Source organism: Notechis scutatus, chromosome 13, assembly GCF_049901735.1.
Source record: "Notechis scutatus isolate UNSWTSFEM ecotype Mainland chromosome 13, rNotScu1.2, whole genome shotgun sequence".
In the NCBI taxonomy this organism is placed as follows: domain Eukaryota; kingdom Metazoa; phylum Chordata; class Lepidosauria; order Squamata; family Elapidae; genus Notechis; species Notechis scutatus.
Window position 1 is genome coordinate 6,480,510 of NC_142021.1, and position 27,219 is coordinate 6,507,728.

At 45.9% G+C, this 27,219-nt stretch overlaps 1 protein-coding gene across 1 annotated transcript; it reads right to left on the minus strand.

The window, feature by feature from the left end:
• Window position 1: 1 nt before the first annotated feature.
• On the minus strand, window positions 2-27,137 carry SLC25A1 (solute carrier family 25 member 1). Its single transcript, XM_026686680.2, has 9 exons — window positions 26,863-27,137; window positions 9,820-9,927; window positions 8,883-8,982; window positions 8,624-8,762; window positions 8,387-8,471; window positions 7,008-7,112; window positions 6,242-6,357; window positions 3,871-3,944; window positions 2-2,973 (listed from the first exon to the last, which is right to left on the minus strand). Exons 1-9 carry the CDS (start codon window positions 26,981-26,983, stop codon window positions 2,859-2,861), a joined length of 963 nt encoding a protein of 320 aa, XP_026542465.1. The 5' UTR covers window positions 26,984-27,137; the 3' UTR covers window positions 2-2,858.
• Window positions 27,138-27,219: the final 82 nt, after the last annotated feature.

Sequence of the window (27,219 nt, forward strand, 5' to 3'; positions counted from 1 at the left end):
ATTTAATAAGCAGGCAACATTGGTTTTATTGTCAGCATCCGTGCCGGAGAGCTGAGGAATTCCAAAACCAGACTAGTCTTAGGCTGCCAGGGCATAACAGCGAGACATTTAAAACATTTAATTTAAATCTTCCATCTAAGAAACAACAGATCCTGTAAAAATACAAGCAACAATCCCTCCACACCCTGGCCACCTCTGCAATTCACTTTATCTCACAGGTCTTGGGTGTCCATCCTTGGCAATTTTGTTGACTTCAACTCCCAGAAATCCCCAGCCAGCATGGGGGATGAGGTCCACAGCTTTTAGTGGTTCAAAGGTGGACCCCCCTGATATAGATAGTAGAAGGAGGAATCTCGATAATTCATTTATATTGACATTCAGAAAAGAGAACGTAAGATTGGTATCATCTCCATTTGGACCACGAGTTCTCCCCATTACTGCTACCTCGGAGTTTCTCTGGACCAAAATTCTTCTGGACCAGCTGATGCCCAAACAGCAGCAGCCAACAAGGTGGGCCTTGACTTGTGTCCATGCGCTAATCCAGAGCACGAAGCACAGGTTGCATTTAGCTAACCTGCAACAGGCAGGTTAAAGTTGGAAAGCAAGCGAGAACATGCAGGGGAGGAGAAGGCCATCCCCAAGAATGAAAGAGATACAAGATGCAAAACCTTTGGCACGGATTAGTGGAAATGACCCAACTTGGCACCTGGGCAGAAGAGACAAAGGGGCTGCCTCCCCCCTTCTTAATACAGTACAAGAATCGGTCCATCAGGGTCGCCTTTTGTCAGTTTCTGGTCCAAGAACATCTGCTTCTCAAACTAAGGCAGTGTCTAAGGCAAGGGTCTTCCAACTTGGCAAGTGGAAGACTCGTGGACTTCAACTCCCAGAACTCCTGAGCTAACATGACTGGAGGAGGAATTCTGGGAGCTGAAGTCCACAAGTCTTAAAGCTGTCAAGTTTGAAGACCCGTTTAGACTTCTGACAACAGCCAACCAAACATGGCACCATTAAGACTTGTGGACTTCAGCTCCCAGAATTCCTGAGCTAACATGACTGGAGGAGGAATTCTGGGAGTTGGAAGTCCCCAAGTCTTAAAGCTGCCATGTTTGAAGACCCTTGGTCTAAGGACAACAAAGACCCTTTGAAAAGGAGGCATGGGGAGGTCTTCCCTCCACCAGATGTCCCAAGGAGCATGGTCTGAAAGAACGGTGTCAACTTTCACCTTACAATGTAAAGAACCGCAGCGCCATCAAGTCTACGGAATGAGTCAACGGGCACAGTAAGGCAGGTTCTGTCCAACCAATGTGAACATCCCTATAGGTTCCAGACAGAGACCGAGGGAAAAAGAAAGTCCCCAATAGGTATAGATATATATTATAAAAAGATACATTCATCTGAACATAAAATCCAAAGTGAAAAACCCAAAGCTCGGGTAAGAAGGCTGCCATTTCCAGAGGAGCTGATCCTACTTGCCAAGGCTTAGCATCTCCATTGTAGATCAGTGGTCACTACTACTTCTCTAGGGAGAAGACACATGCAAGTCCTTCCTGGTTTCCCTGCATTAGGGTTATGTGAACGTGCCTAGGGAGAAGACCTACATCAGGGAATCTTCATACTTGACAGCTTTAAGGCTTGTGGATGTCAACTCCCAGAATTCCTCCTCCAGCCTCCATGTTAGCTCAGGAATTCTGGGAGTTGAAGTCCACAAGTCTTAAACTTGCCAAATTGGAAGACCCTTGACCTACACGGAGAATCTTTTTCCTGCTCTGGGGAGACCTGTCTATGCCAGAAGCCTAGGATGTCCCAGGAGCTCAGAGGGGTAGACTTGACCATGAAGAACTGGAAGTTGGCAAAAAGAAAACCATGGAAGGGATGACTTTTGGAATGTATTCAGTGTTTTGGTTGCTACTTCTTGAAGTTCCGGAAGTGAATGAATACCAGTTTTCCACCAGAGTAGCGGGTTGCAAAGAAAGATATGGATTATACCTCCTTTGGGTGGAGGTATTTTGAATGGAGACTTCTGTCAAGTCTCAGTACATGTCGTCCCTAACCTAATGCTCTGAAAGAATGTTGGACCACAAAACCCAGGAATCTTAAACAGATCCAGCCATTGGTTCTACGGACCTGGTAAGCAGCAGGTTGGGAAAAATCCTTCAGATCCCCTTTATGCGTCACCTCAAAACACAGCTTGAAATCCCTTTTCTATGGAAGATCTCCTTATGTTCCACCTTTATCTTTCCAAAGTGCTCTTTGGTGGAAAAGCATCAAAATAAAAATGGCACTAGAAAAACGAATTGGCACCTACAAACACACACACAGCCACACACAGAGATATACATCCCATCCCAGCTATCTGCACCATCCTCAATTGTTTTGTTTTGGGTTTTTTTTGGGGGGGGGGGGGAAAGGAAGGGTGTGTCTCGAACTGAACAAGTGAGAAAGCCAATCAGAATGTGTATTTTCAAGAGCACCAAAGAAAACCACTCTTAACCCCACCACCCACTGGTTGTTCGCTGACCCTCCCCCAGAAGAAAACTATTTGAGGGTGACCTGTGAATTTATGTCCGTGACTCCTTCGTGGTGACCCCACCAGTTGTTTCGCGCCATTGACCATGACAGTGAAGCCTAGAGAAAGATTCCGTCTGCAGTGGCGTTCCGATAAATACGTCTCGTAAAAGGTGGCAAAGTGATTTGGGGACTGGCATCGTGTCCTCCAGCCAAGAGAAGAGAAAGAATGAAGAAGCACACACCGCCCTTCCAAATGTCTTCTGCAGTTGGTCACCCCTTTTGTCCCAGCTGTTGCCTGATGGGGTGGGGGAGGATGACCCCCCACCTCGGCTCACGTCTGTGAGCGTCCCTCAGTCCGTTTTCCACACTTTGTTGAGTGCCTTGACCACTTCATCGTAGATGATGAACACAATGGCTACGTCCAAGCAGACCCTTCCCAGGCGTGGAATGGTCCCCTTGTAAAACCTAGATAGGAAGAGGAAGCGGAGGAAGAGAAATTCATTTATATCGACATTCAGAAAGGAGAAAGTAAGATTAGTATCATCTCCATCTGGACCACCAGTTCTCCCTTACGGCTCACCTCTGAGTTTCTCCGGACCAAAATTCTTCTGGACCAGCCGATGCCCAACCACGAACCTGTTCTGCCCTAGGCTTTCCCCAAAAAGCACTACGCAAACTCTGTGTCCCGGCAAAACCTCTTTTATGAAAGGAATGTGAGTTTATTGCATTCACATTCAGCCAACGGCCTGGCAAACAGTCATGCAAAGGTGTAAGTATTAGCTCACACCTTATCTATCTTAGAAAACGGCCTGGTAAATATTTCCACACACAGAGCTGACACGGAAGGGCTCTAGGTTACACAGACAAATCTTCACAAGGCTGGAACGAACAAATAAATTGTTTCTTGCAAAAGCCCCCTCCCCTTTCGCTCCTCTTTTAACCCTTATGGGAGGGGCCATTCACCGTCCACCTGAGCCTTTGCTTCCAAGTCGACCCTTGTTCCTTAGCTGTTCCCTTCTTCTGGCAGCTCTGCGCATGCGCACACTAGGAACAGGCTCCAGCTTTTCTTCTGCCCCACTGATCTCTGATTTCGAAGGCAGCTGATGACTGCCAGCCTGCCCTGGCCCCATCTCTGCCCATGATGCAGAGCCCTAGTCTGAGCCTTCCTCAGTCTCTAGGACTGGCCTAGATTCCTCTCCTCTGTCCAACTCTGCAGCCAGCTCTGTCAGCTGCCGGCGGGCCACAACAGAACCCAAGAAGAGTCAGGTGGTTTGTGGGTTGCTCACCTCTGGGGAGATAAGCCTCCCCGTGAACTGTGAGACCCACCACCCTGGTTATCTTTCAAAGCCATGCCAAACTCACGCGAGAGGTCCTTCATATTTCATGATTTGGTAGGCGCAGTTGAAGGTGCTCTTGTACTTGTGCGCTTCAAGGCCCTACGAAGAGAAAGACGGGAGAAGAAAGGGGAGGTTGGATTAGCAATAGCGAGAAGACGTTGGGCACCGCACAACTCAACAGCTTGCCTCGCTTGCGGGTCAAACTGGGCTCACTCATTTCACTTCTGCTTCTGGTCTAAATGGAATGAGAAACACAACTGAACGTTCCCTCTGTTTGCTGACAGTCCTCCCAGGTAGAACAGACAAGAAAAGCGGCTAGGTGAACTAATTTGACTCTTATTGTAAGACTATACTAGCTCGATACCCATGCTTCGCTATGAAACGATGTGGTCAGACAAATTTTTGGGGAGGGAAATAAGGAAAAAAAATTCTGCCTACCAGCATTCATCGGTATTCACCTGGCTAGCGTTTTTGTCGGGGTGTGAGAGAGTTGAGGGCTGTTTGGAAACTGAAACAGTATTTGCTGTGTGAGCAAGGAGACAGCAAGGAGCCTGGGCATGGCTTAGCTCAACTGTTCTGTACTAAAGCTGCTTGGTGCTGCTGTGAAACTGAAACTCCTCTCCTCTGCTTGTGTTTTGCATTTAGAACAGATTTCTTTTCAGGTGGGGAGGGGGAGTAGAACTCCGTAGCATCAGAGCATGTTAAAAAGAGTAATATACAAAATGGTAATGCTCCGATGGTCATTTCAAAAAAATCCTTTCTTAGTGAGCACCTAGAAGCCAAGAGAAACATAGGGGCCAAATATCAAGTTTGTAGACTTTAGGGTTCTGGAGATTTTGTGATGATGCATGAGTGGTATTTCGCTTTTATATAGATAGAAGACTAACAGAATCTTGCAAGTCTGAAAGTACAAATCTCCCACTGTCTCCTTTTTACAGCCTGAGAAGAATCAGAATAGAGCTGGAAGGGACCTTGGAGGTCTTCTAGTCCAGCCCCCTGCTCAAGCAGGAGATTCTAGGAAACTAGGGAGAAACTAGGAAGGGTCAGAAGGGGACCCTTCCTAGTTTACTCTACTCATTACACAGGAAGTAACAAGAAATTTCCAGACAGGGAGAACAATTCAATGGAACTGCTTGCCTAGGGTGGTTGTGGGTACTCCATCGATGGAAGTCTTCAAGGAAACATTGGACAACCATTTTTGTCCAAAAGGCAACAAGCTTTCCTGCCTTGAGCAAAGGGTTTGGCTGTCAGGGTTCCAACCGACGCCCTAATTAATTCATGACCCTCGAGCCAAGTTTCAAAAGAAATCCAATTATTTATTAGGAGCAACATGTCGGAGGTTTTCCCAAGTGCAGTCCAGGCTCTGCTCCCACGTAATTTACTGCCCACCTATGACCCTGTTTCCCCCTCCTCCTCCTCCTCCTCCCAGGGTGTGTCATAAATCACATTCTCCAATGGAGCACTTTCACCGGGCTGTAGAAAACACGCCTCTCTGGCTGGCTCTCGTAACCCTACGGCAACTCGAGAGCAGGCCAGGAATGCTTTACGAGTTGACATGGACTCCGAGGTCGCTTCCAGCCCTAGGATTCTATGTTTTCTATGTTCAAAGTCTCTACAGGGGAACAAAAACAAGAATTCCTGCGAAGGTTCTCTAATTCACACCCTCCCAACTAGGCAAAAGGGCTCACGGGTTTCCTGAAAAACAGCTCAGCTAATCAAGAGATGTTTGGAGTTTGACCTCTTCCTGGTTGTTGGATCTAAGGAAAGAGGTCAAAGACCAACCCTCTGCATTCTTCTCGCGGATGCTGAAAAATAAAATCACTTGTCTCCTGGTTTCATTTAAATGAATGCCAAGTAACAAGGCTGAGCAACGAAGATAATTAGGGACTGGAGGCTAAAACATATGAAGAACGGTCGCTGGAATTGGGTATGTCTAGTCTGATGAGAAGAAGGACTAGCGGGGACATGATAGCAGTCTTCCAATATTTGAGGGGCTGCCCCAAAGAAGAGGGAGTCAAGCTATTCTCCAAAGCACCTGAAGGAAGGACAAGAAGCAACGGATGGAAACTAACCAAGGAGAGAAGCAACTTAGAACTAAGGAGAAATTTTCTGATTGTGAGAACAATTCATCAGTGGGACAACTTGCCCCCAGAAGCTATAAATGCTCCAATGCTGGAAGTTTTTAAGAAGAGAGTGGATAACCATTTGTCTGAAGTGGTGTAGGGTTTCCTGCCTAGGCAGGGGGTTGGACTAGAAGACCTCCAAGGTCCCTTCCAACTCTGCTATTCTAAGTTCTTCTGATCCCTGCACAGGAGGCTCAGTCCTAACACTCATGCGATGGGCTACCAAGATTTGGGGATCCATAGCGAAGAGTTGCTAAAAAACCCCCAGCCCACCTGCATTCTCGTCTTCACGACATCTAGCGGGGTGTTACCGAAGACGCTGGCAGCCCCAGCGAGCGCGCCGAAGACTCCCGTCACCAGTGGGTTAATCTGTTTGTCGGGATCGTCCCCTGAAAGGACACAAACATGGATAAGAAAGAAGAAAGGAAAAGAGGAGAGAGGTTATTCCTTCCGTACAAAATCTGGCTTCTTTCATTCCATTGTATCTGGCGCCGATTTTAAGATTGTGCGAACTTCCCAAATAGAACAGAGAAGAAACACAACCCAACGAGCTACCTGCGCAGGAAGTCCTCCATTTGCAACAGTTCATTTAATGCGCTGTTGAAAGAGTGATGTGGGGGCCTAGGGGTGGAGCTCTCGCCTCACCGTCAGGAGGCTGTGAGTTCGATTCTAGGAAGAGGCAGATATGAGAATATATGGTGACAGGAAGGGCATCCGGCCAGTAAACACTCAGCTCCATTCAGTTACCTAGACTCCACTCCGCAAGGGATGAGGGGGGTCTTAAAAAGAAGATGCTGATTTCATGACCGTTCAAAATGATAACAGATTACAGGGGGGAAAAGCTGCTTGTTGACGAGGAATATCAGCAAAAGGAACATCCAACGTCTTGTTTGGGTGTATTGTAATCATTGCTTGGTCCCCGAAAACGTTTCCCAAAGTTAAAATTGTACATTATTCAGGACATAAGAGGGAAAATTGGAAGAATATCAGAGGAAAAGGGACCAGGAATTGGTTTTTACAAAGAGGGGACGTAATTTACCTTTGTACCAGTTCCTAAGAGCCGTCATGACAAAGAAACGGATGGCTTGGTTAGATCCTTGTTTGAGGACCGTGGCGGTTAAACCTTGGTAGGTTCCTTTCAACCCTACAAGACAAGAAGATGGGGGAAGGCGAAGGCAGAAGAGTTAAGAGGGAAAGTCCAGCATTGTAAAATGAAATATTTCCTGGCCAAAAAAATACAAACACACTTCAGTTTCGTTTCTGGCTAAGTTGAGACCAGAAATATCAACCCCTCCTAATGGTAATCAAAGAAAAGGAACATTATTTACACCAGCTTTGCCAAACTGGACATTTTTTTTCCAAACTGGCCACACTACAGCTCGTAACAACTCCTAATAGCACCACAAATAATCTCAAAAGAAGCAGAATCTCTATGGAAATTCTCAGTTATCCAGATCATACTTATCCCAAAGGTGGACTTTCTGGTTTTCTCTGAAGACATTTCTCTTCTCATCCAAGAAGCTTCTTCAGCTCTGACTGAATTGGTGGGGAATGGAAGGATTTATACTTCTTGCAGACAACTGGTCATTTGCATTCTTTTTAGAGAGTCGTTGAGGCCACTTGGAGGTTTATCTATGTCCTCAGTTGTCCCAAAGGTGCTTTTTTCAAGAAGCAACTGGACTTTCTGATTTTTCTTTGAAGACGTTTTGCTTCTCATCCAAGGAGCTTCTTCAGCTCGGACTGGATGAGGGGGAATGGAAGGATTTATACCCCTTGCATTCAACTGGTCATTTGCATCCTTCTAGAGTCCATTGAGGCTCCATAAAATGGAGCAAAGCTCACTTAACGACTGTCTTCCTTAGCAATGGAAATTTGTGATGGTAAATCAGGGGCTACCTATGCTTTCTATATTATATTCAGCTTCTTTGGAGTAAGACAAGGCCATCCACTTTCACTTATATTTAAACCCAGTTAATTTCCAATTAGGGACGCGGTGGCTCTGTGGCTAAGACGCTGAGCTTGTCGATCAGAAAGGTCAGCAGTTCGGTGGTTCGAATCCCTAGCACCGCGTAATGGAGTGAGCTCCCGTTCCTTGTCCCAGCTTCTGCCAACCCAGCAGTTCGAAAGCACGTAAAAATGCAGGTAGGAAAATTAGGGACAATTTTGATGGGAAGATAAGAGCATTCCGTGCGCCTTTGAAGGCGTTTAGTCATGCCGGCCACATGACCACGGAGACGTCTTCGGACAGCGCTGGCTCTTCGGATTTGTAACGGAGATGAGTACCGCCCTCTAGAGCCGGAAAACGACTTGTACATATTTTAAGTGCGAGGGGAACCTTTACATTTACCTAATTTCCAATTCTGCAGATAGAAGGAGGAGAAAGATATTGTCTCCGCTACAACAATCCCCGTTTCTCACCTTGTTCCCGAACGATCTCCCGTACACCGTGAAAAAACCCCCGGTATTTTGGGTTGGGAGAACATTGGTCATGGATGAACTTCACCTGCAGGAGAAGCAGAGCAGAGGAGACAACAATGCGTTACTCTGGAGAAGGATTGGAGAGGATTCTTGGCACCCCACATTTGCAAATCTGGTTCCTCTCCACAACACGGATTCCACCCACAGGTGCCCTCTTCCTTCTTTCAAGGTTGTTACCTTGACGGTTTCCATGGGGCAGACCACCACTATGGCTTCAGCCACGCCAGCCCCCAAACCGGCAAGAAGGCCACGTGTGCTGTCCAGTTTTCCATCGGCATCTCTCATGTGGTTGCTCAGGAACTCAAACATGCCAAACCTGTGTAGGGAGGAGAAGAGGAGGTCGGTGGGCCCAGGTAGAATGATGAAGGTCCTCCCCCATGTCCTCACATCACAACTGACCCCCCCCTTCCCCCTCTAAGGTCCAGTATGTGTTTACCTCACAGCAGCCTTCGGGATGGAACCATAGACCAGCGAGCTGAGGCCTCGATAAAGGCCTTTGATCCCATGGTCCCTGACTGTCACTCGGACACAGTCCACTGCGCATAAAGAAAAGAAGAGAAAAATACCCAGATTAATAAAAAGCAGCCAGCTACAAACAGAGAAAACAGAAACAAACAGACATGTAAACGTGGAGAACGGGTCAAAGGCACAGAGACAAAATGAAAGGATATCTTATTATTATTTTTTTGCAAGCAATTAAGTTTGACTACGGAAGATTCTCAGTCGTCCAGCTGTCAGGGTTCCAGCAACCCTCCACTCCAACCAATAACTCTGAGATAGACACCTTCTCAAAAGTTATTTTTGTTTTGGATAGCACAGAATTCCGAATCCAGGGGTGGGATGCTACCGGTTCTGCCCGGTTCTATAGAACCGGTAGCTCTGAAGAGCAGCTCTGTGTAGACTTTGTACTCTGTTTGGCTTTTTACAGTTCATTTGGCAGCCATTCAAAGGAGAGAAAGGTGGGTGCTTATCTTGAGGGACTGTTTTGGGACTCATTACAGGCTGGGAATGAACAAATTCCCAGCACTGAAATAAAACTATGTTTTAACTAAGCATGTGCTTAATTAGGTCTCGGGAAGCCTTGGTCAGAACACATTGTAACTTTGAATAGTCACTAAATGAACTGTTGTAACTCAAGAACTACCTGTAATACAATGATTGGACTGCCTTTAAAAAAAACCTAAATAAATATGTAAAGAATCGTTATTTGGAGAGGGGGCGGCAACACGCCAGCAGATTCAAGTTAGGTGTTTTCTGAATTTTTGACCCAAAGAATTTGACATCCTTGATTTCTGGTTGGTTCCTTGGAAATTGGGGGTGATCAAAATACAATTTGGGGGATTGATGGAAACTCTCAAGCCGCCCAGTCTTACCGATGCCTTTATAGCGTGGCGGGTTGGCTTTTTCGTCGAGCTGCAGCTGGGTTTTCACGTATTCGGTGGGGAAAGTGATGCAGATTTCAATACCTCCGGCGATGCCACCTGGAAAGTTAAGCGAGAGAAGAATGATGCACCTGTGATGACCCAGGGTGTGACACAAAAATAACCAAGTCACAAAAATAGAAAAAAGTCCCTTTAATGCCTCCAACTTGGTCCCAATGTCCAATTGACCTCAGCAGGATATCAAACTCTTAAAGAAAACAGTGTATGGAGGGAGTAAATGCAGTCCGCACCCAAAGTAAAGTTAATTCGAAATAAAAAACCCAACACAACACACCGAAGGAATTACTACAGCAGGCAAGGATGATTAATTGCAGACTTCTACCAGATAATGCAGCAATCACAGTTGAGAGGAAGCCAAAACACAGATAAGCTCCGACAAGAATCCATGCTTTGCTTCCAGTACCTTTGTCATGCACAGTTTGTCCTTTTAACCAGTCCTCCCAGCTGCAGCCCATGAAGGGGATCAGGGCCCCTTCCTCCCCCGTAGACCACACCACTCACGTTTCTCCCTTATCCGCTCCTCCCTGCGTGCCCTAAGATGAAGAGGGGATGGGCCTGGGTCTTCCTCTGAATGCCCAGCCGGCCTCTGCCCTTCCCCGGTTTCCACCACAACCACCGGAGCCACACTCCCACTCCCTGTCAGCTGTTCCACCTCTCCCTCGGAGTCAGACTCCAACAGGGGCATGACAGCATCCATCCGCAGATGCGCAAGAAAGAATAACATCGGACATTAACACGATCGAGCGGGTTCAGAGGTATTCCTCGAGAAAAATACTCCACTTCTCTACTCACCATAGAATTCCCTATGCCTCCCGGCTCGAAATTTTGGGCCTGGACAATCTGGAACTGCGCCGCCTGCGGTCCGAGCTAAGCATAGTACACAAAATTGTCTGCCATAATGTCCTGGCTGTCGACTCCTTCAGCCTCAATCACAATAATACACGGACAAACAACCGATACAAACTCCAGGTAAACTGCTCCAAACTCGATTGCAGACTTCAGCCATAGAGTGGTCAACGCCCGGAACGCCCTACCCGACTCCGTGGTCACAGCCTCAAACCCTCACAGCTTCAACCTCAAATTGTCTACCGTGGATCTCACCCCGTGGTGGGATTCATTTTTTTTTAACTACCGGTTCTGTGGGCGTGGCTTAGTGGGAGTGGTGTGGTGTTTCATAGGTGGGCGTGGCAGGGGAAGGATACTGCAAAATCCCCATTCCTTCCCCCACCCCGCTAACCTGCTTTCCAGCTCCGTTCTCCTGTGCAGAGTAACAAAATAAGACCCAGCGGATCAGCTGGGACTCAATGGGAGGCAGAGAACAGATGGGGTTGGCGGGGCCAGTCAAAAGCAGCATTGGCTGGTTCTCCGAAGTACTCAAAATTTCCGCTACCAGTTCTTCCAAACTGGTCAGAACTGGTTGAATACCACATCTGACCTCGTCCCATTCCTAACAGGTCCTTAAAGGGGGTGTGCATAAGCGCACCAGCGTGCCTATCGTCCCTGCCTCACTGTCCCCATTTATTTGCATTTACTCCCTTTGTTCATATTTATATTCATACCTATATTTGTTATCTTGAACATGTTTGACAAACAAATAAATAAAAAGAAAAACATAATACAGGGAGTTCTTGACCTATGACCCCGATCAAGCCCAAAATTTATGTCGTTCCACGAGACATTTCTTAAGTGAGTTTTGTTCCATGTTGCAACCTTTGTCGCCTCAATGGTTAAGTAAATCGCTGCCATGGATAAGTTATGAACACCAGTTATTAAGTGAATCCAGAAGCGGTTTCCATGTAGAAATAAAAGTGATTGTTATTTTCTTTGATCAAACCCGTCACTTTAGCCATCTCTGCTAACTCCATCCATTTTTGCAGCCATTCGTCCATTCTTGGAGCTATAAATGCCTGGTTTGAAGAATTTATTCTCCTTTTAGAAACAAGTTGCTCATTTTCCCCCCAGCTCCTTCTTGAAGGAAATGCACAACTCCAAAGTTTCCAAATTGAACTTGCCTTGCAAGTTAAAACTCTGCCAGGAAACATGTTAAGGCAACTTCACAGGTAGCTTTGCACCAAATCCTTAACTTCTCCATCCAGTACAACCCAAGTCTCAGCTTGTCGGATCAGTACGGGATGTAACGTTTGGCCAAAACCCAAGATCACAGTGAAGATTTACCGTGGATTTAACAGCATCGATGATGCTTTTGCTGCACAGCGGTTCCAACAGTTGATTTAAAACTCAGAAAACCTTTGCATCCAAGATTTAGCTCAACATTTAAACTTCTGTTGCCTAGCAATGCCAGAGGCAGATTCAGACAACCAACTATATTATAAAATCACCACAATATAAAAAAGATGTTATAAAAAAGGCATATGAAGAATGGTTGCAGGAACTGGGCATGGCTAGTCTAGGCAAGAGAAGGACCAGGGGAGACAGGAGAGCAGTCTTCTAATATTTGAGGGGCTGCCACAAAGAAGAGGGGGTCAAGCTATTCTCCAAAGTAACTGAAGGCCAGACAAGGAATAATGGATGGAAACTGACCAAGGAGAGATTCAACCTAGAAATGAGGGGAAACTTTCTGATAGTGAGAACAATCAACCCATGGAACAGAAGTTGCCTTCAGAAGTTGTGGGAGCTTCATCACTGGAGGCTTTCAAGAAGGGACTGGACTGCCATTTGTCAGAAATGGTGTAGGGCCTCCCGCTTGGGCAGGGGGTTGGACTAGATGACCTACAAGGTCCCTTCCAACTCTGATTATCTGTTAACTATATTATCCTTGAAGGTGCAAAGCTTGCAAATTCAGCTTGAAATCACAGATAGTTAAAACTTCTGCAGAGGGAAAGGAACTCATTTGCATTCTTAAACAAAGAAGCAAACTTTCAACCATTCCTGAGCATCAAAAAAGCTATTTTTAAAGTAAAAAAAAAAAAAGAACTTTACCCAATCCCATCAGATGTTTTAACCCACGCCTTTTGCTTCAGACGTTCCCTAAAAATAAGCCAGAATGAATAGTTAGTGGGAGCAACGGCTGTTGCGTGGTGGTTTTCTCCCAGAACTGGAAGATTTCGTGAAAATGGCAAACTTGAATCTGTAGAAAGCAACTGTTCTACGTAGGATCTGTATTACAGCTGTCTTAATGCAGAATATATCCTGGTTCTTACAGAAAATGCCTTGGTGAGGCCACACTTGGAATACTGCATCCAGTTCTGGTCACTATGATGTAAAAAAATATACTGAGACGCCAGAAAGGGTGCGGAGAAGAGCAACAAAAATGATTAGGGGTCTGGAGGCTAAAACATACAATGAACAATGAAGGGAACCAGGTATGTCTAGTCTAATGAAGAGAAGGACTAGGGGGGATAATATGAAGCTGTCTTCTCCACCGAGCTATTCTCCAAAGCACCTGAGGACACGACAAGAAGCAACGGATGGAAACTAACCAAGGAGAGAAGCAACCTGGAACTAACATTCCCGAGAACAATCAACTAGTGGAACAGCTTGCCTCCAGAAGCTCAATTTTAATTAATTTAATTAATTTTAATTTATTTAATTAATTAGTACAATTTTGTGTACTAAGCTGACCGAAATATAGTACACAAAATTACCTGCTACAACGTCCTACCTAGTCAACGACGACTTCAGCTTCAACCACAATAACACACAGGCAAACAATAAATACAAGCTCAAGGTAAACCACTCCAAACTCGATTGCAAAAAATACAACTTCAGCGACAGAGTGGTCAACACCTGGAACTCACTCCCTGACTCTGTTGTTATATCCTCAAACCACCCCCCCCAAAAAAGGTTAAAACTGTCTACTGTGGACCTCACCCCATTCCTAAGAGGTCTGTCAGGGGGCGTGCAGAAGCACACCAGCGTGCCTATCGTCCCCTGTTCTACTGTTCCCATTTACTCATTTATTAAACCTGTTTATACTTATGTTACGTTCTGACTTATACTTGTTTTCCCACACATGCTTGACAAACCAAACTGACTAAATAAATAAAAATAAGTTGTGGGTGCTCCATCACTAAAGGTTTTTAAGAAGAGATTGGACAGCCATCTATGAGCCTCGGAGGCGCGGTGGGTAGAGTGCTGTACTGCAGGCCACTTCTGCTGACTATCGGCTGTTCGAATCCCACCAGGCTCAAGGTTGGTTCAGCCTTCCCTCCTGCTGAGGTGGGTCAAGTGAGGACCCAGATTGTTGGGGGCCACAGGCTGACTCTGTAAAGTTCACGGTGAGGACTGTAAAGCACTATAAAGCGGTATATAAGTCTAAGTGCTATTGCTCTCTGTGATGGTATAGGGTTGGACTAGAAGACCTCCGAGGTCCCCCTTCAGCCCTAACAGTTCTATCTTTTAAAAGAACCATTCTCCAACTTAAATTTTTCTGCAGGAGCAGAGTGTCCACAGGCTTGAGTTTCAGGGTGCCGAGAGGCAGCTCAGCGGGCTGCCTGGCCCCCCCAATAAAAGCCATTCAGATCCTCTCCATCAAGATATAAAGAACCCCATCGAGGTGATTGGACATTCTCAGCCCATTGAAACGAGGCGGGTTGTTTCCTTCCTGCTCTCTTCAAGAAGCCCCAGATCAGCATGACTGTGCAAAGGAAGCACAGACTCGTGGCGTCATTGGCTGGCCGGAGCCACAACCCAGGGAACACCCACAAGGAGGATTTACAAGGAAACTAGATACCGGATCTCCGACGACAGCGGCAGCAACCTCACCATGACGAAGTAGCTGGGGAAAGAAGAGGGAGAGGGGTGGGTGGGATTTCTCTCCCGACCCTCCAGGGATGAAAAATGACCGATCTGGCATTCAACGAAGCAGATTTATTATTTGCCCTGGGCTGGGGATATCGTTAACAAAAGCTTGTCCCTTCGAATTTTGTTCTTCTTGAGGAAGGAGGGGAAGCTAATGCATTTTGAAGAAGAGAAAATATAAATTCTGCACGCTTGGAAAAAAAATGCCTGTTTTAAGTTCTGCTGCATACTGAGAGTCAATTTAGTTCTAGGGGTTGAGGTGCCAAGTTAGAAAGTGGGAGGCGGTGAGTTCTAGTCCCATCTTAGCCATAAAAGCCAGCTGGGTGACTTTGGGCCAGTCCCCCAGGAGATGGTGAGTTCTAGTTCTGCTTTAGGCATGAAAACCAAGCTGGGTGACTCTGGGCCAATCACTAGGAGACAGTGAGTTCTAGTCCCACCTTAGGCACAAAAGCCAGCTGGGTGATTTTGGGCCAGTCCCCCAGGAGATGGTGAGTTCTAGTTCTGCTTTAGGCATGAAAACCAAGCTGGGTGACTCTGGGACAATCACCAGGAGACAGTGAATTCTAGTCTTGCCTTAGGCATTAAAATCAGCTTAGTAACTCTGGGCCAATCCCCAGGAGATGGTGAGTTCTAGTTCTGCTTTAGGCATGAAAACCAAGCTGGGTGATTCTGGGACAATCACCAGGAGACAGTGAGTTCTAGTCCCGCCTTAGGCATGGAAGCCAGCTTTGTGACTTTGGTAAAGTCACTCTCTCTCTCTCTCAGTCCAACTCACCTCACAGGGCTGTTGTTGTTGGGAAAATAGGTGGAGGAAGATGCGTTAGGTATCTTTAGCGTTATTTGTAAAATAATAATAATAATAATAATAATAATAATAATAATAATAATAATAATAATAATAATAATAATAATAATAATAATAATGGCACAATGCAAATAAGCAAGTAACTATACTCAAGATAAGCAACTCTTTGCAACGCAGAGGAAGAGAGTTAAAAAGGTCGTTAAGACACATTCGAGGCTTGAGACAAGGGAAGACAAAAAAAAATGTTGCTAAATGGAGTCTACAGACAGTCTTCAGACTACAACCTGTCATGCCGTTGTCGGAGTCTGAATCTGAGGAGGAAGACAAACAGCTGACAGGGAGTGGGAGTGTGGCTCCTTTGGCTGTGGAGGAAACTGGGGAAGGGCAAAGTCTGGCTGGGCAGAGCAGGGAAGAGGTAGAACAAGGGAGATATTCTATTCTATTCTATTCTTATTCTACTCTACTCTACTCTCGATAAAAATTGTATGCTATGCTATGCTATGCTATGCTATGCTATTCCATTCCATTCCACATTCTATTCTATTCTATTCTATTCTATTCTATTCTATATAAAGATTCTATTCTATTCTATTCTATTCTATTCTATTCTATTCTATTCTATTCTATTCTATTTTTCCATTCCATTCTTTCCATATTCTATTCTTTCCATATTCCATTCCATGCCATTCCATGCCATGCCATTCCATTCCATTCTATTCTGCCACGTGATGGACTGATGGGTGCAGAGGATGGAACTTTGAATTCTCTTTTGGGAAGGGAAAACCCAGAACTCTCCGATTTGGGTTTTCCCAAGATGTGCCAATAGGACTCCTCTAACAAAAAGGAACTCCGAGGAAGCGCTTGTTGGAGTTGGTTCGTTGGAACGCTTGATGGTAACAGCTGGCCCTTTTATCTATGCCATATTTCACCATCCTGACACCCGAAGATTAGAGACAGTCTGGAACATTTCTCGGAGCTGCATTGCTAGGGGATCATCACGGCGAAGACAAGGTGCCTTAGGGAGGAGGAGGAGGGGAAGGTCCTTCAAACTCTCTCTGTGCAGATGCAAAATGGGAATACAGGTCATCCTCAGACTTACAAATTACGACCACAATTAATTTCCATTGCTACGTGAGAGTTTCCCCAAAAGTGCGAGCTACCCTGAAAGTAAGCCCTAGCTTGATTTTTTTACACATGCACCCAATGTAAGCCCTTACCCTCCCCCCCAAAAAATAAGCCTTAATTGAGATCCTACCCACTCCAGAGTGGACGGGTAAGAATTAAGCTAGGGTGGGGATGAAGGTGTTGGTGGATCTGCCCTACTACTTACCTTTGGACAGTTGTAGCCAGGCCCCGCCATCTATCCATCTATCCATCTAGCTATCTATCTCAAGGGTCTTCCAACTTGGCAAGTTTAAGACTTGTGGGCTTCAACTCCCAGAATCCCTGAGCTAACATGACTGGAGGAGGAATTCTGGGAGTGGACGTCCACAAGTCTTAAAGCTGCCATGTTTGAAGACCCCTGACCTATATGTTCCATTAACTGAACTGTGCTGCTGTTCAAACCATCTTTGGTTGCTTAGCCTCGTGCATAAATTCTGCTCGTTGTCGCTTATTCCGCAGACCGGGTTAAACACACCAAGGCTCAGCATCACGTGTGGGTTGGAAGTGTAGGGATTTTCGCTTGTGTATTTTCTGTCTTGTTCTGGCAATCGGGCGGAGAGCTGATTGATGATTGCGGCAAAAGCATTTGCCAGATAAATAAACAGAGAAAGAAGCATCAATCTGTTCTCATAGCAGCGAAGGAAGGATCGAGGGAAATGAATCCATCACCCCTGACCCATTTCCCTTTGTTCAAGCAAGCAAAAGCCAATTTTTTTCCCCCAGGGCCATCGCAAACAAGACGACAATATATGCTTTGAAGGTAGGGAGGGGGAAAAAGGCAAATATTTCAAGAAGCAAATAAGCCAGAAACTCTCGGAGGTTGCATTTCCCAATACAGTCCTGAAAAAAGTCTAAAACAATCCAAGCTGAAATTGACTTCGCGGAACCATCTGGTAAGCGAAAAGATAAATGCGCCTGGGGGGGGGGGGGTATACATTAAGCTGGGCCTCTCTTCCATTCAACTGGCCCTGTCTAGTGTGCCCACTTTGGCACCGAGCCGGCTATTTAGCAAACTCAAGAGACGGCTCCAACTATTCAGCATGGAGGGGGGAAAAAAAGACACAGCAAAAAACACCATTAAACTTCCAGGCACGTTTGCAAATCTTCTAACGGAAAACCCAGCCTCCCTTCCGTCCTTCACCACTAAGTGCTCCATAAGAACTAGCAACTTAACAGAATAAGAGACTTTGGAGGTCTTCTAGTCCTGCTCAAGCAGGAAACTCTATACCAGTGGTCTCCAACTAGTGGGCCAGGGACCACTGGTGGTCCATGAGAAAATTTTGGTGGTCCGCAGAGAAATGTCATCCCCAAAGCAATTAATCCAGGCTGGGCGGGAACACAAGGCTGCGCCGCCCACATGGCCCGCGGGAACACAAGGCTTGTGTCACTTGCATTGCGGACAACATGAGGCAGTGAGGTGAGGGAGGAAAGGGGGGGGGCTTGCCCCACTCACCCCACACACCTCGCCTGGCCACCGGGCTGCTTCTTTCCGCTTCTTTCTTCTTCTGCTTTTGGCTGCACGCAAGGAAAGCAGCAAAAGTCTTTCTTTCTCTCCCCCAAACTCCGCCAGAAACGAGTCTTTGGGACCCTGCAAGGCTTCCTGCTCCAGACACAACAAGTCTCACGAAGACTCATTTCTGGTTGGAGTTTGGGAGAGAGAAAGAAAGACTTTTGCTGCTTTCCTTGCATGAAGCCAAAAGTCTCTCTCTCTCTCTCTCTCTCCCTGAGAACGGAGCTGGAGATGGTGTCCTGCGATCCCAAATAAAGATTGATCGATCGGTAGGAAAATGGGGTGGGGAATTTTCCTGCAGACTTTTGGGGTTTTTTTCCCAGGGTCTCTGGTCCGCGGGATTTAAAATGATGAATTTGGTGGTCCCTGAGGTCCAAAAGGTTGGCGACCCCTATTCTAGTCCAACCCCGCGGCTTAAGTAGGAGACCTTATACCATTTCAAGACAAATGGCTGTCCAATCTCTTCTTTAAAACTTCCAGTGTTAGAGCATTCACAACCTCTGGAGGCAACTTCTTCCATTGATTTATTGTTCTATTTATTTATTTATTTATTTATTTGATTTGCCAATTGTTTACAAGATAATAAGTATAAATGTATACATAGTTGTGAATACATGAAATGGTTACATATAAGAAAAATAAAAGAATAAGAGAAACAATAGGACAGGGACGGTAGGCACGTTGGTGCGCTTATGCACGCCCCTAACTCTCAGGAAATTTCTCCTTAATTCCAGGTTGCTTCTTTCCTTGATTAGTTTCCACCCATTGCTTCTCGTCCTGCATTCTGGTGCTTTGGAAATTAGGTTGGCCCGCCTCTTTCTTCTTCATCCCCTTAAATACTGGAACACTGCTATTATGTCATCCTTTGGGGTAGGATGGGGAATTCTGGGAGTTGAAGCCCATCTTAAAGTTGCCAAACACGGCTTCAGAGTGTTCGCACAGCTTATAAACCGCACACACACACACACACAAAAAAAACCCCAATCCATTTGTAGAATGATGGAGCAATCTCCATCTCCCGAAAAGTGCGTGGCTGAGCATGCCCTGCAAATCCACCTCCTTTGCGCCTTTGTGGGCTGTAAAATTTGGCTCCGTTTCCTGGCCCAACTCAGCCAACCGTGGTTAGGTCCAGCCCCTTCCCCCCCCCCGCCATGGGGAAAAAACAAGCCAAGGCTTTGTGCAATGTGGGAATTGAAACCCAGAATTTAGACCGAGCAGCGTGGAAATCAGATTAAGTGGAGGACACCGTGTGCCAGAAGGGTAGGTGTGCAGTTCGCCACGGTTCTGCTGAGCTAAGCAAAACCCTTCCGGGCCCTCCAATGGTAGAGTGACACGCGTCTCTCCAGGTAGAGCAAAGGGGAAATCAATGGGACCCCTTTCCCTGCATCCAAGAGTGACCGCTGGCAATGACCTTCAGTGAGAAACGCTCGCCAGCTCCCTCTTGGCTGAGGCTCAGCAGTGAAAACGCCAGAAATAAACGTCATCCTTTTTTCCTTTAACTGCAGAGGAGGGTTTTAATCTGGGAGGGGACAGAGGGCAGCCCTGGTGGGGAAAAAATATATATATATCAAGCTATGAGTTTAAAGTTCTTGCGGTAAGAATCATGCAACCTGGAATCTCCTTGCTTAAAATCATGGAAAGAAGGCACGGTTGTTCCAATGACAGGTAGTTAGTTCTCAGCTTACAGCGACAATTGGAGCCCCAAATTTCCATCGTTAAAACAAGGCAGGTGTTATGTTACCCAGTCTTATGACCTTCCTGCCCCAGTTGTTAAGTGAATTTGGCTTCCCCACTGAGTTTGCTGGTCAGAGGGGATCGTGTGACTCCGGGATGCTGCAACCGTCGTCAATATGAGTCAGGTGTCAAGCGGCTGAATTTTGATGATGTGACCAGCTGTAACTGTGAAAAACTTGCTATTCTAAAAAAAAAATGGTTTAATGCACGGACACTGCCAGTATATGTTGCAAAAAAAAGCTCTGCAGATGTGTTTCCACATGCAAACATCATCCACCTTTATGGCAGATCTACAACACTGATTCCATTGCACACTGAGAAAAGGGCCAAGAACAGTGGGGACAAAATTCTCTCCCCATCCCTTTCTCTTCTTTGCAGAGTCATTTTTTCTCCAAGGGGCAAAAATCAAGAACTGGAGAGAGAATTTACAATGGCAATAAAGCACCCTGCTGTCCACCAGAACACAACAGAAAAAGCAGGGGTTTTTTTGTACACACAAAGATGGAAAGAGTCACACCGTGAGTTCCACATAACAAGGAAGGGTTGGTGAAGATGCTGGAACTTGCTGAGATGGCTAAACTGACTTCTTCGATCAGAGAAAAAAACCCTCAATATATCTATCTTTACTGCTGATTGGAAACCTCTTATGTACCTTTTGCAGAGACCGAAAAAAATAAAATAAACTTATGTTATGGTTTAATGATTAGACAAGGTAGACGGTAAAAAGAGGAGTGTTAAGTTGTTCACCGCAGAGTAAGAGGTAAATGTATAATTGTATCTATAAAGAAGATCAGAAGTTACTTCTTTGTGCTTTTGTTCTTTTCTATTTCTCTTCCCTTTCTTGCAATTCTAGCTTTCTGTCTGATTTTGAGTTTTTTCTTGATTTGCATTCCTTTTTATCTTCCCTATTAAAATAAATCTTGAATAAAATCAATATATACACACACACACAAGACACAAATACCAGAGTTGCTCTACGAGGGAGATGGAAGTGTTTCTAGATGGGGGTGTGCTAATAAATAAAATAAATACATACACAGCAAAAAAAAAACAGGTCCATATTAGGAATACCAGGGCTTCTATACCACATGCAAAATGAGCTTAATAATGCTTCGTTAATGTTCCCTGGGTTCAAGATATAAACCCAGGTTTGAAAAACACAGTAGCCGAGATCAGATTTTGTCAGAGGCCAGAATGTGGTTTAACAACTTTGGGCTGTACAAACAGGTTGGTCCATAAGCTTTTGAGGCTCATTAAGCATGATTAGGAAAGGGGGGGGGGGGAAGAGGGTGTGAAATACAAGGGGGAAGAGAAAAAGAAAGAAAAGGAGGCCAACCGACTTCCAACTGACTTCCCTCCTAGCACAGTACAAGGTAAATACACTTCAACCTCAACTTTTTGCTTTCGCACATTAATATATAACTAGCCATTTCCAGAACACCACATCTTTCTAATCAGCAAAACCAAAATGGAATACTTTAAATAAAGAGGAAAATAGGTGCTTATTTGGGTATCGTTTCGGGAATTGGTGCTAATGAAGAAGAAGAAAAATGAAATGCTCACCCTATCTTCAAACTAATGTTTGGTTCTGGACGCTGGCTCAGAATTAACGCTTCCATAATGAAGGATGAACCTTCAACAAATGGAAGGAGGACTAAGGTGACATGATACTGTAGCTGTCATCCAGTATTTGAAGGGCTGTCATTGAGAAGAGTGGGGGGGGGTCAACCTCTTCTCCAAACCATCAAAAGGCAGGACAAGAATCAAAGGATGGAAATTTATCATGGAATTAAGGAGGAATTTCCTGACAGCAAGAACAATTAACCTTGCCTCCAGAAGGCGTGGGTGCTTCAACACTGGAAGGTTTTTTTTAAGAAGACATTGGACAGCCATTTGAATGGGGTGGTATAAAGTCTCTAGCTTGAGAAGGGGTTGGACTAGAAGACCTCCAAGGTCCTTCCAACTCTTTTATTCTATTATTCTTTTATTATCCTTAGGAAGAGACCAAGTTTTGGTCTAAGCAGCTGCCTCGGTTGAAATTACTTTAAAGAACAGAAACAGTTGCTCGATGGTTTTTTAATCTCCACGTCTCTCTGCTCATCGGCTGTGGCTGCATTGGGCCCATAAAAATCACATTTTCTGGAGGATGAGAGAGCCTTCCATTTCTCCACTTCAATGAGAATAGTAAATGGGAAAGCTTTGGGCCTCTGGGGCATGTCGTCAGGCCGGTAAACACTATTATGTCAACAACAGTTGCAGATAAAAGCTGAACGAAGGGAGTGAAGCAACACGCTGTCCTTCGTTTTGGAAGAACAGGTTCCTACACACACACAAATACACACACACACGTCTTTCACAATCCTACAGCGTCATCACTCGCCCCCCCAAAAATCTGCTTTTGGAGCATGACGAGGTGTTCTTCCAGGGGCAACTGAGCCAAGGCTGACGGTGCATCTTCGGAGCAAGGCTTTCAATCCACCGGAGAGGGGGGGAAAAATGCTTTGTGGAAATCTGAAATTTTGCAAGGTGCTTTCAAAATCTTTCCTCTTTCCGTTGCAACAAACACTGGGAGTGAACCACTCTGAGCGTGGTTTGTCTTCTTGCAGACATTTCCTTACCCAACTAGGTAGCATTATCAATGTTAGAAGGGAATGGGCAATGTTAGTAGAGAAGGGAGAGGAGTGGAGGAGGATTATGGGGTCCTTGGTGCTCTCTGAGTTTGGTTGTTTTCTTGCAGACATTTCCTTACCCAACACGGTAAATTCATCAGTGCTGCAAGGGAGTGAGATTGGAGGAGGAGGACGACGACTGTGGCGTCCCTGGTGGACTCTGAGCTTGGTTGTTTTCTGGCAGACATTTCATGACCCAGCAAGGGAACATTATCAAGCATCATAGAACTATAGAGAACCATACGTTCTCTATGATGCTTGGAGGTGGCTTCCCAGCCTTCCAACCACATCCAGGGAAGATTTGATGGAGCCCAAGGATTTGGGGGATGCAAAAATGATTTGTCGTCGAGTGGCAGCTTTTTCTTCCTGTTTTAAAGGCCCTGAAAGCCAGCCTCCTTTTTAGCATGCACAGCGCAAGGCCTGTCAGTGGGAGGAAAAATGAAGTGCACTTGTAACGTCAGCCAGCTGCCAGCATGAGGTTCCCAGAGAGCAAGTGCACCGGAGGAGAACGGCAGCTCACAGTGAGATCTTCAGGCATGGAAAGAATAATGTTTACCAGCCACGGAATCCGGAGGGAGCAAAAGGACCGATTCCCGAGACGACGAATAACAGAATAAGAAGAGTTGGAAGGGACCTTGGAGGTCTTCTAGTCCAACCCTCTGCTGGACAACCATTTCAGACCAACGGTTGCCCAGTCCCTTCTTAAAAGCCTCCAGTGATGGAGCACACCTGCAACCTTCAAAAGCAAGTCATTCCGCTGATTAAATCTTCTCACTGTCAGGAATTTGTCTCCTTATTTCTAGGTTGGTTCTTTCCTTGCTTAGTTTCCCATCATTGTTTCTTGTTTCACTCCTCCTCCTCTCTGCCAACCCCATTCTCTTTTAACACTGATGACATTACCTAGTAGGGTAGTGAAACGTCTGCAAGAAAACAACCAAGCTCAGAGAGCACCAAGAATCCCATAATCCTCCTCCTCCTATCCCACTCCCTTGCAGCATTGATGACGTTACCTAGTTGGGTAGTGAAACGTCTGCAAGAAAACAACCAAGCTCAGAGAGCACCAAGGATCCCACAGTCCTCCTCCTCCTCCAATCCCACTCCATTGCAGCACTGATGATGTTACCTAGTTGGGTAATGAAACCAAGCTCAGAGAGCCCCCAGGACCCCACAGACCTTGGTTTTTCCAGGGAATGTTTACTGTGGACAAGTCAACCCTGATTTGACTGAATTGATCTAATTGTCTGGGTTTGCAAAACGGAATAGCTTGCAAAACTCAGCTCCTCTCTGTCTAAGGCCAGGAAAATAAATTGCATTTTAAAGTACCAAGAAGCCTTTGTTCTGGAAGAAATCTGTCTAAGAGGATTGATGACTCTGTGCTACCAAAATAGCTGCTTATTGAAGATATGTACAAAAACCATTTCTTTCATGCCATTAAGGTCAAGGAAAGATGCTAACCAGGCTTGTTCTGCAGATGTACTATTTTTCCCCCTTTTTTTTGTTGTTATTTGCTATCTGCCAAAAACGAAGTCTTTATTCATAACATTCCTGTCCAAACAAACTTGCAAGGTAACTTTTTGCTACAGGCAAGACTGGAGTAACAACAACAACCAGCACAGCAGCAACAACAGGCAAATACCAGAACAACTACAAGCAACAAAAAAGCAGCAACCATGAGCGAGCCTGACAGTTGATCCAATTTTGCTAGATTCTAAAGCCCAAGCGCTGCAGAATCCTCAATTCCTTTCAAGAAATTAAAAAGCAAGAACTTGGGGATTCAAAATGGATCCCTTCCCTGGCTAACAACACCGCCATAAACCGAATCAAACCGTGGTTTGTGGGATCACCAAACCAACTATTCATGTTGCGTTGCTCTCCCAGATTTAGCTGGTAAAAAATACAAACGCATAAAATTAAACAAGCCATTCCTAGTGTGTGTGTGTGTGTGTGTTTTGCATCGCAGTTCAAGTCGCAGTCCTCCAACTTATGACCACCGAATTGGGACCGTCAATTCCTTTGCCCAGCCAGGCCGTCCTTAAATGAGTCAGGCCCAATTTTTAAGCAGCTTTTTACCACCATTGTTAAGCGAATCAGTGCATTCGTTAAGCGAATCACAGTGTCATTAAGCGACTGGTTTCTCCCATGGATTTTGGCTGTCGGAACTGGCTGAGAGGTCGCAAAGGACGATCACGTGACCTTAGGATGCCACAACGGTCTTAAGTGTGAGGATTGGATGCCAGCCACTTTTTCCCAGCGTCGTCGTAACTTTCAATGGTCACTAAACGAATGGCTGGCTGAAGGATTACCTGCATGGAACCAGTTCTGAGATAGCCGTGGTTTTTATCCTAATTTCTGGAATGGGAATGGTTAAAGATTTGAACCCTGGACTTTTTGTGCTCACAGCTGCAAATGCAAACCTCCGGCCATCACACACACCTCGGATCAATTTGCTGACAAGTACACACATGCGAGATTTTAGTTTTGTGTTTTAGTTATGGCGAGAAGGGCCAACTTCCTGCCATGGCAAGTTTACCTAATTATCAAACCACTTTCCATCAGCTTAAACCAAAGCTCAAACTTTGGTTTAAGAAGAAGAAGCAAAGTTAGCTCAAACAAGATACCAGAGGAATCCAAACCAACTATTGCAAAGCTTAGGATGGGTTAGATTTACAGGGGTCATCAACCTTTCGGGCCTCAGGGACCGCTAAATTCATAAATTTTAAATCCCACGGATCACTAATATGATTTTAAAAAAAAAGATAAATAGTATTCAGTGCAATATAAAAAAAATGCAAATAATTATTCTGCGGACCACCAAAATTTTCTCGCGGACCACCAGATGGTGACCCCTGGGTTAGAAGGCAAGGAGGAGGGGAGAGTCTCCCAATACCTGGATCTAACGCTGAGATAACAGATAATCAGAGTTGGAAGGGACCTTGTAGGTCATCTAGTCCAACCCCCCGCCCAAGCAGGAGACCCTACACCATTCATGACAAATGGCAGTCCAGCCTCTTCTTGAAAGCCTCCAGTGATGAAGCTCCCACAACTTCCCAGGGCAACTTCTGTTCCATCGGTTGATTGTTCTCACTGTCAGAAAATTTCTCCTTAATTCTAAGTTGCTTCTCTCCTTGGTTAGTTTCCGTCCATTGCTTCTTGTCCTCCCTTCTGGAGCTTTGGAGAATAGCTTGACCCCCCTCTTCTTTGGGGCAGCCCGAGAGATTGGAACACTAGACAAACACTAGACAAACTAGACACCCTCAATTCCCACAACCGTTCTTCATAGGTTTTAACCTCCAGTTCCCTAACCATCTTTGTTGCTATTCTCCGCACTTTCCAGAGTCCCATCCTCTTTAAAATCTTTACCATCACTTTAATCCACCTCTCATTGCCAACACACCCCATCTTTGATTTTTAATTGACTTATTTAATGAACTGAAATTTAATCCATGTCGTTCTATAGAGGTACAATGACAATAAAGGCTATTATTACTGTTGATACCAGTCTATGGCACCAAACTAATCGCTCCATTACCGCAAGTGGATTTAAAGGAACCGCTCTCTCAAAACAGCCTCCCCCCCCATCCCGCCTTGTGACGACAAACCCCAGGGACTAGGAACTTGAACTCTTCCCTAACAAGCCAATGATCTCCGACCACAAAAGGAGGGATGATGCCGGCTTTACCAATCCCAAAGCTTGCAGTCGCAGCAGCCGATGGCGAGAGAGGGGGAGAAAGGGAGGAGTTGCTTGAATCGCCTCCTTCTCTCTCTCTCTCTCTTTTTTGCAACTTACTACCGGTTGCAAAACGAAGGAGAAAGATAGATAGATAGATAGAAAGAAAAAAGGAAGGAAGGAAGGAAGGAAGGAAGAAAGGAAGAAAGAAAGAAAGAAAGAAAGAAAGAAAGAAAGAAAGAAAGAAAGAAAGAAAGAAAGAAAGAAAGAAGGAAGGAAGGAAGGAAGGAAGGAAGGAAGGAAGGAAAGAAAGAAAGAAAGAAAGAAAGAAAGGAGGCGGAAGTGGAGCTCTGTCCGCACTTTACATGGGTGGGGGACGATGGGAGAAAGATTCCACCCCCCTTTCCAGCAAAACACCGAGTTCAATCAAACGGGGCACCAGCCAAGAGTTTCCACGCGTGGGTTGTTTTAAATTTTATTTTGCAAGCGGAAAAGTTCCACCCCGGGGCCCGGAGGGGGCGGGGGGGGGAGAGCAACAGCAAAGGAGCCCCGCCCGGACATGCATGTATGTTATGCACGCATGCATGCACGCAACCTTTTTGTTTGTTTGTTTGTTTCCAATGCAAGCCACGCCAAAGGTCGCGAGCGCAGTGCCAATCCTCACCTGCCAGGATCGCCTTGCCCGGGTGCGTCAGCTTGGCTTTGCCGGCAGGGGCTGCGGCAGCCAAGCAGCGGGGTCTGGCGAAGGGGCTGACGAAGCCCGCGGGCGGCGGGGCGGAAGACATCGCGGTTGCAGCAGGAGGAGGAGGAGGAGGAAAAAGAAGAAGAAGGCGAGGCGGCTAGTGCCAACCAAGCGGCCCGCTGCTCGGATATACCCCTCCGGGGGGCGTGATCGCCGCCAACCCTCCCGGCCGGCCGCCGCCCCCTTTCTTTCCGCCCGCCCTCCCAGGCAGGCGGGGCAGCCAGGCGTCACGGCTCGTCCGGGCTCTGCGCTGCTTGGGAGGCGCGGCCAGCCGCGGAG

Excerpts from the sequence above, each read along its gene's own strand:
- SLC25A1 (XM_026686680.2), bottom strand. The coding sequence starts at position 26,983 with ATGTCTTCCGCCCCGCCGCCCGCGGGCTTCGTCAGCCCCTTCGCCAGA. Across the intron at positions 7,113-8,386 it reads GGAGATCGTTCGGGAACAAG|GGTTGAAAGGAACCTACCAA; the intron begins GTGAGAAACGGG and ends CTTGTCTTGTAG. Across the intron at positions 3,945-6,241 it reads TCGTGAAGACGAGAATGCAG|GGCCTTGAAGCGCACAAGTA; the intron begins GTGGGCTGGGGG and ends TTCTCTTCGTAG.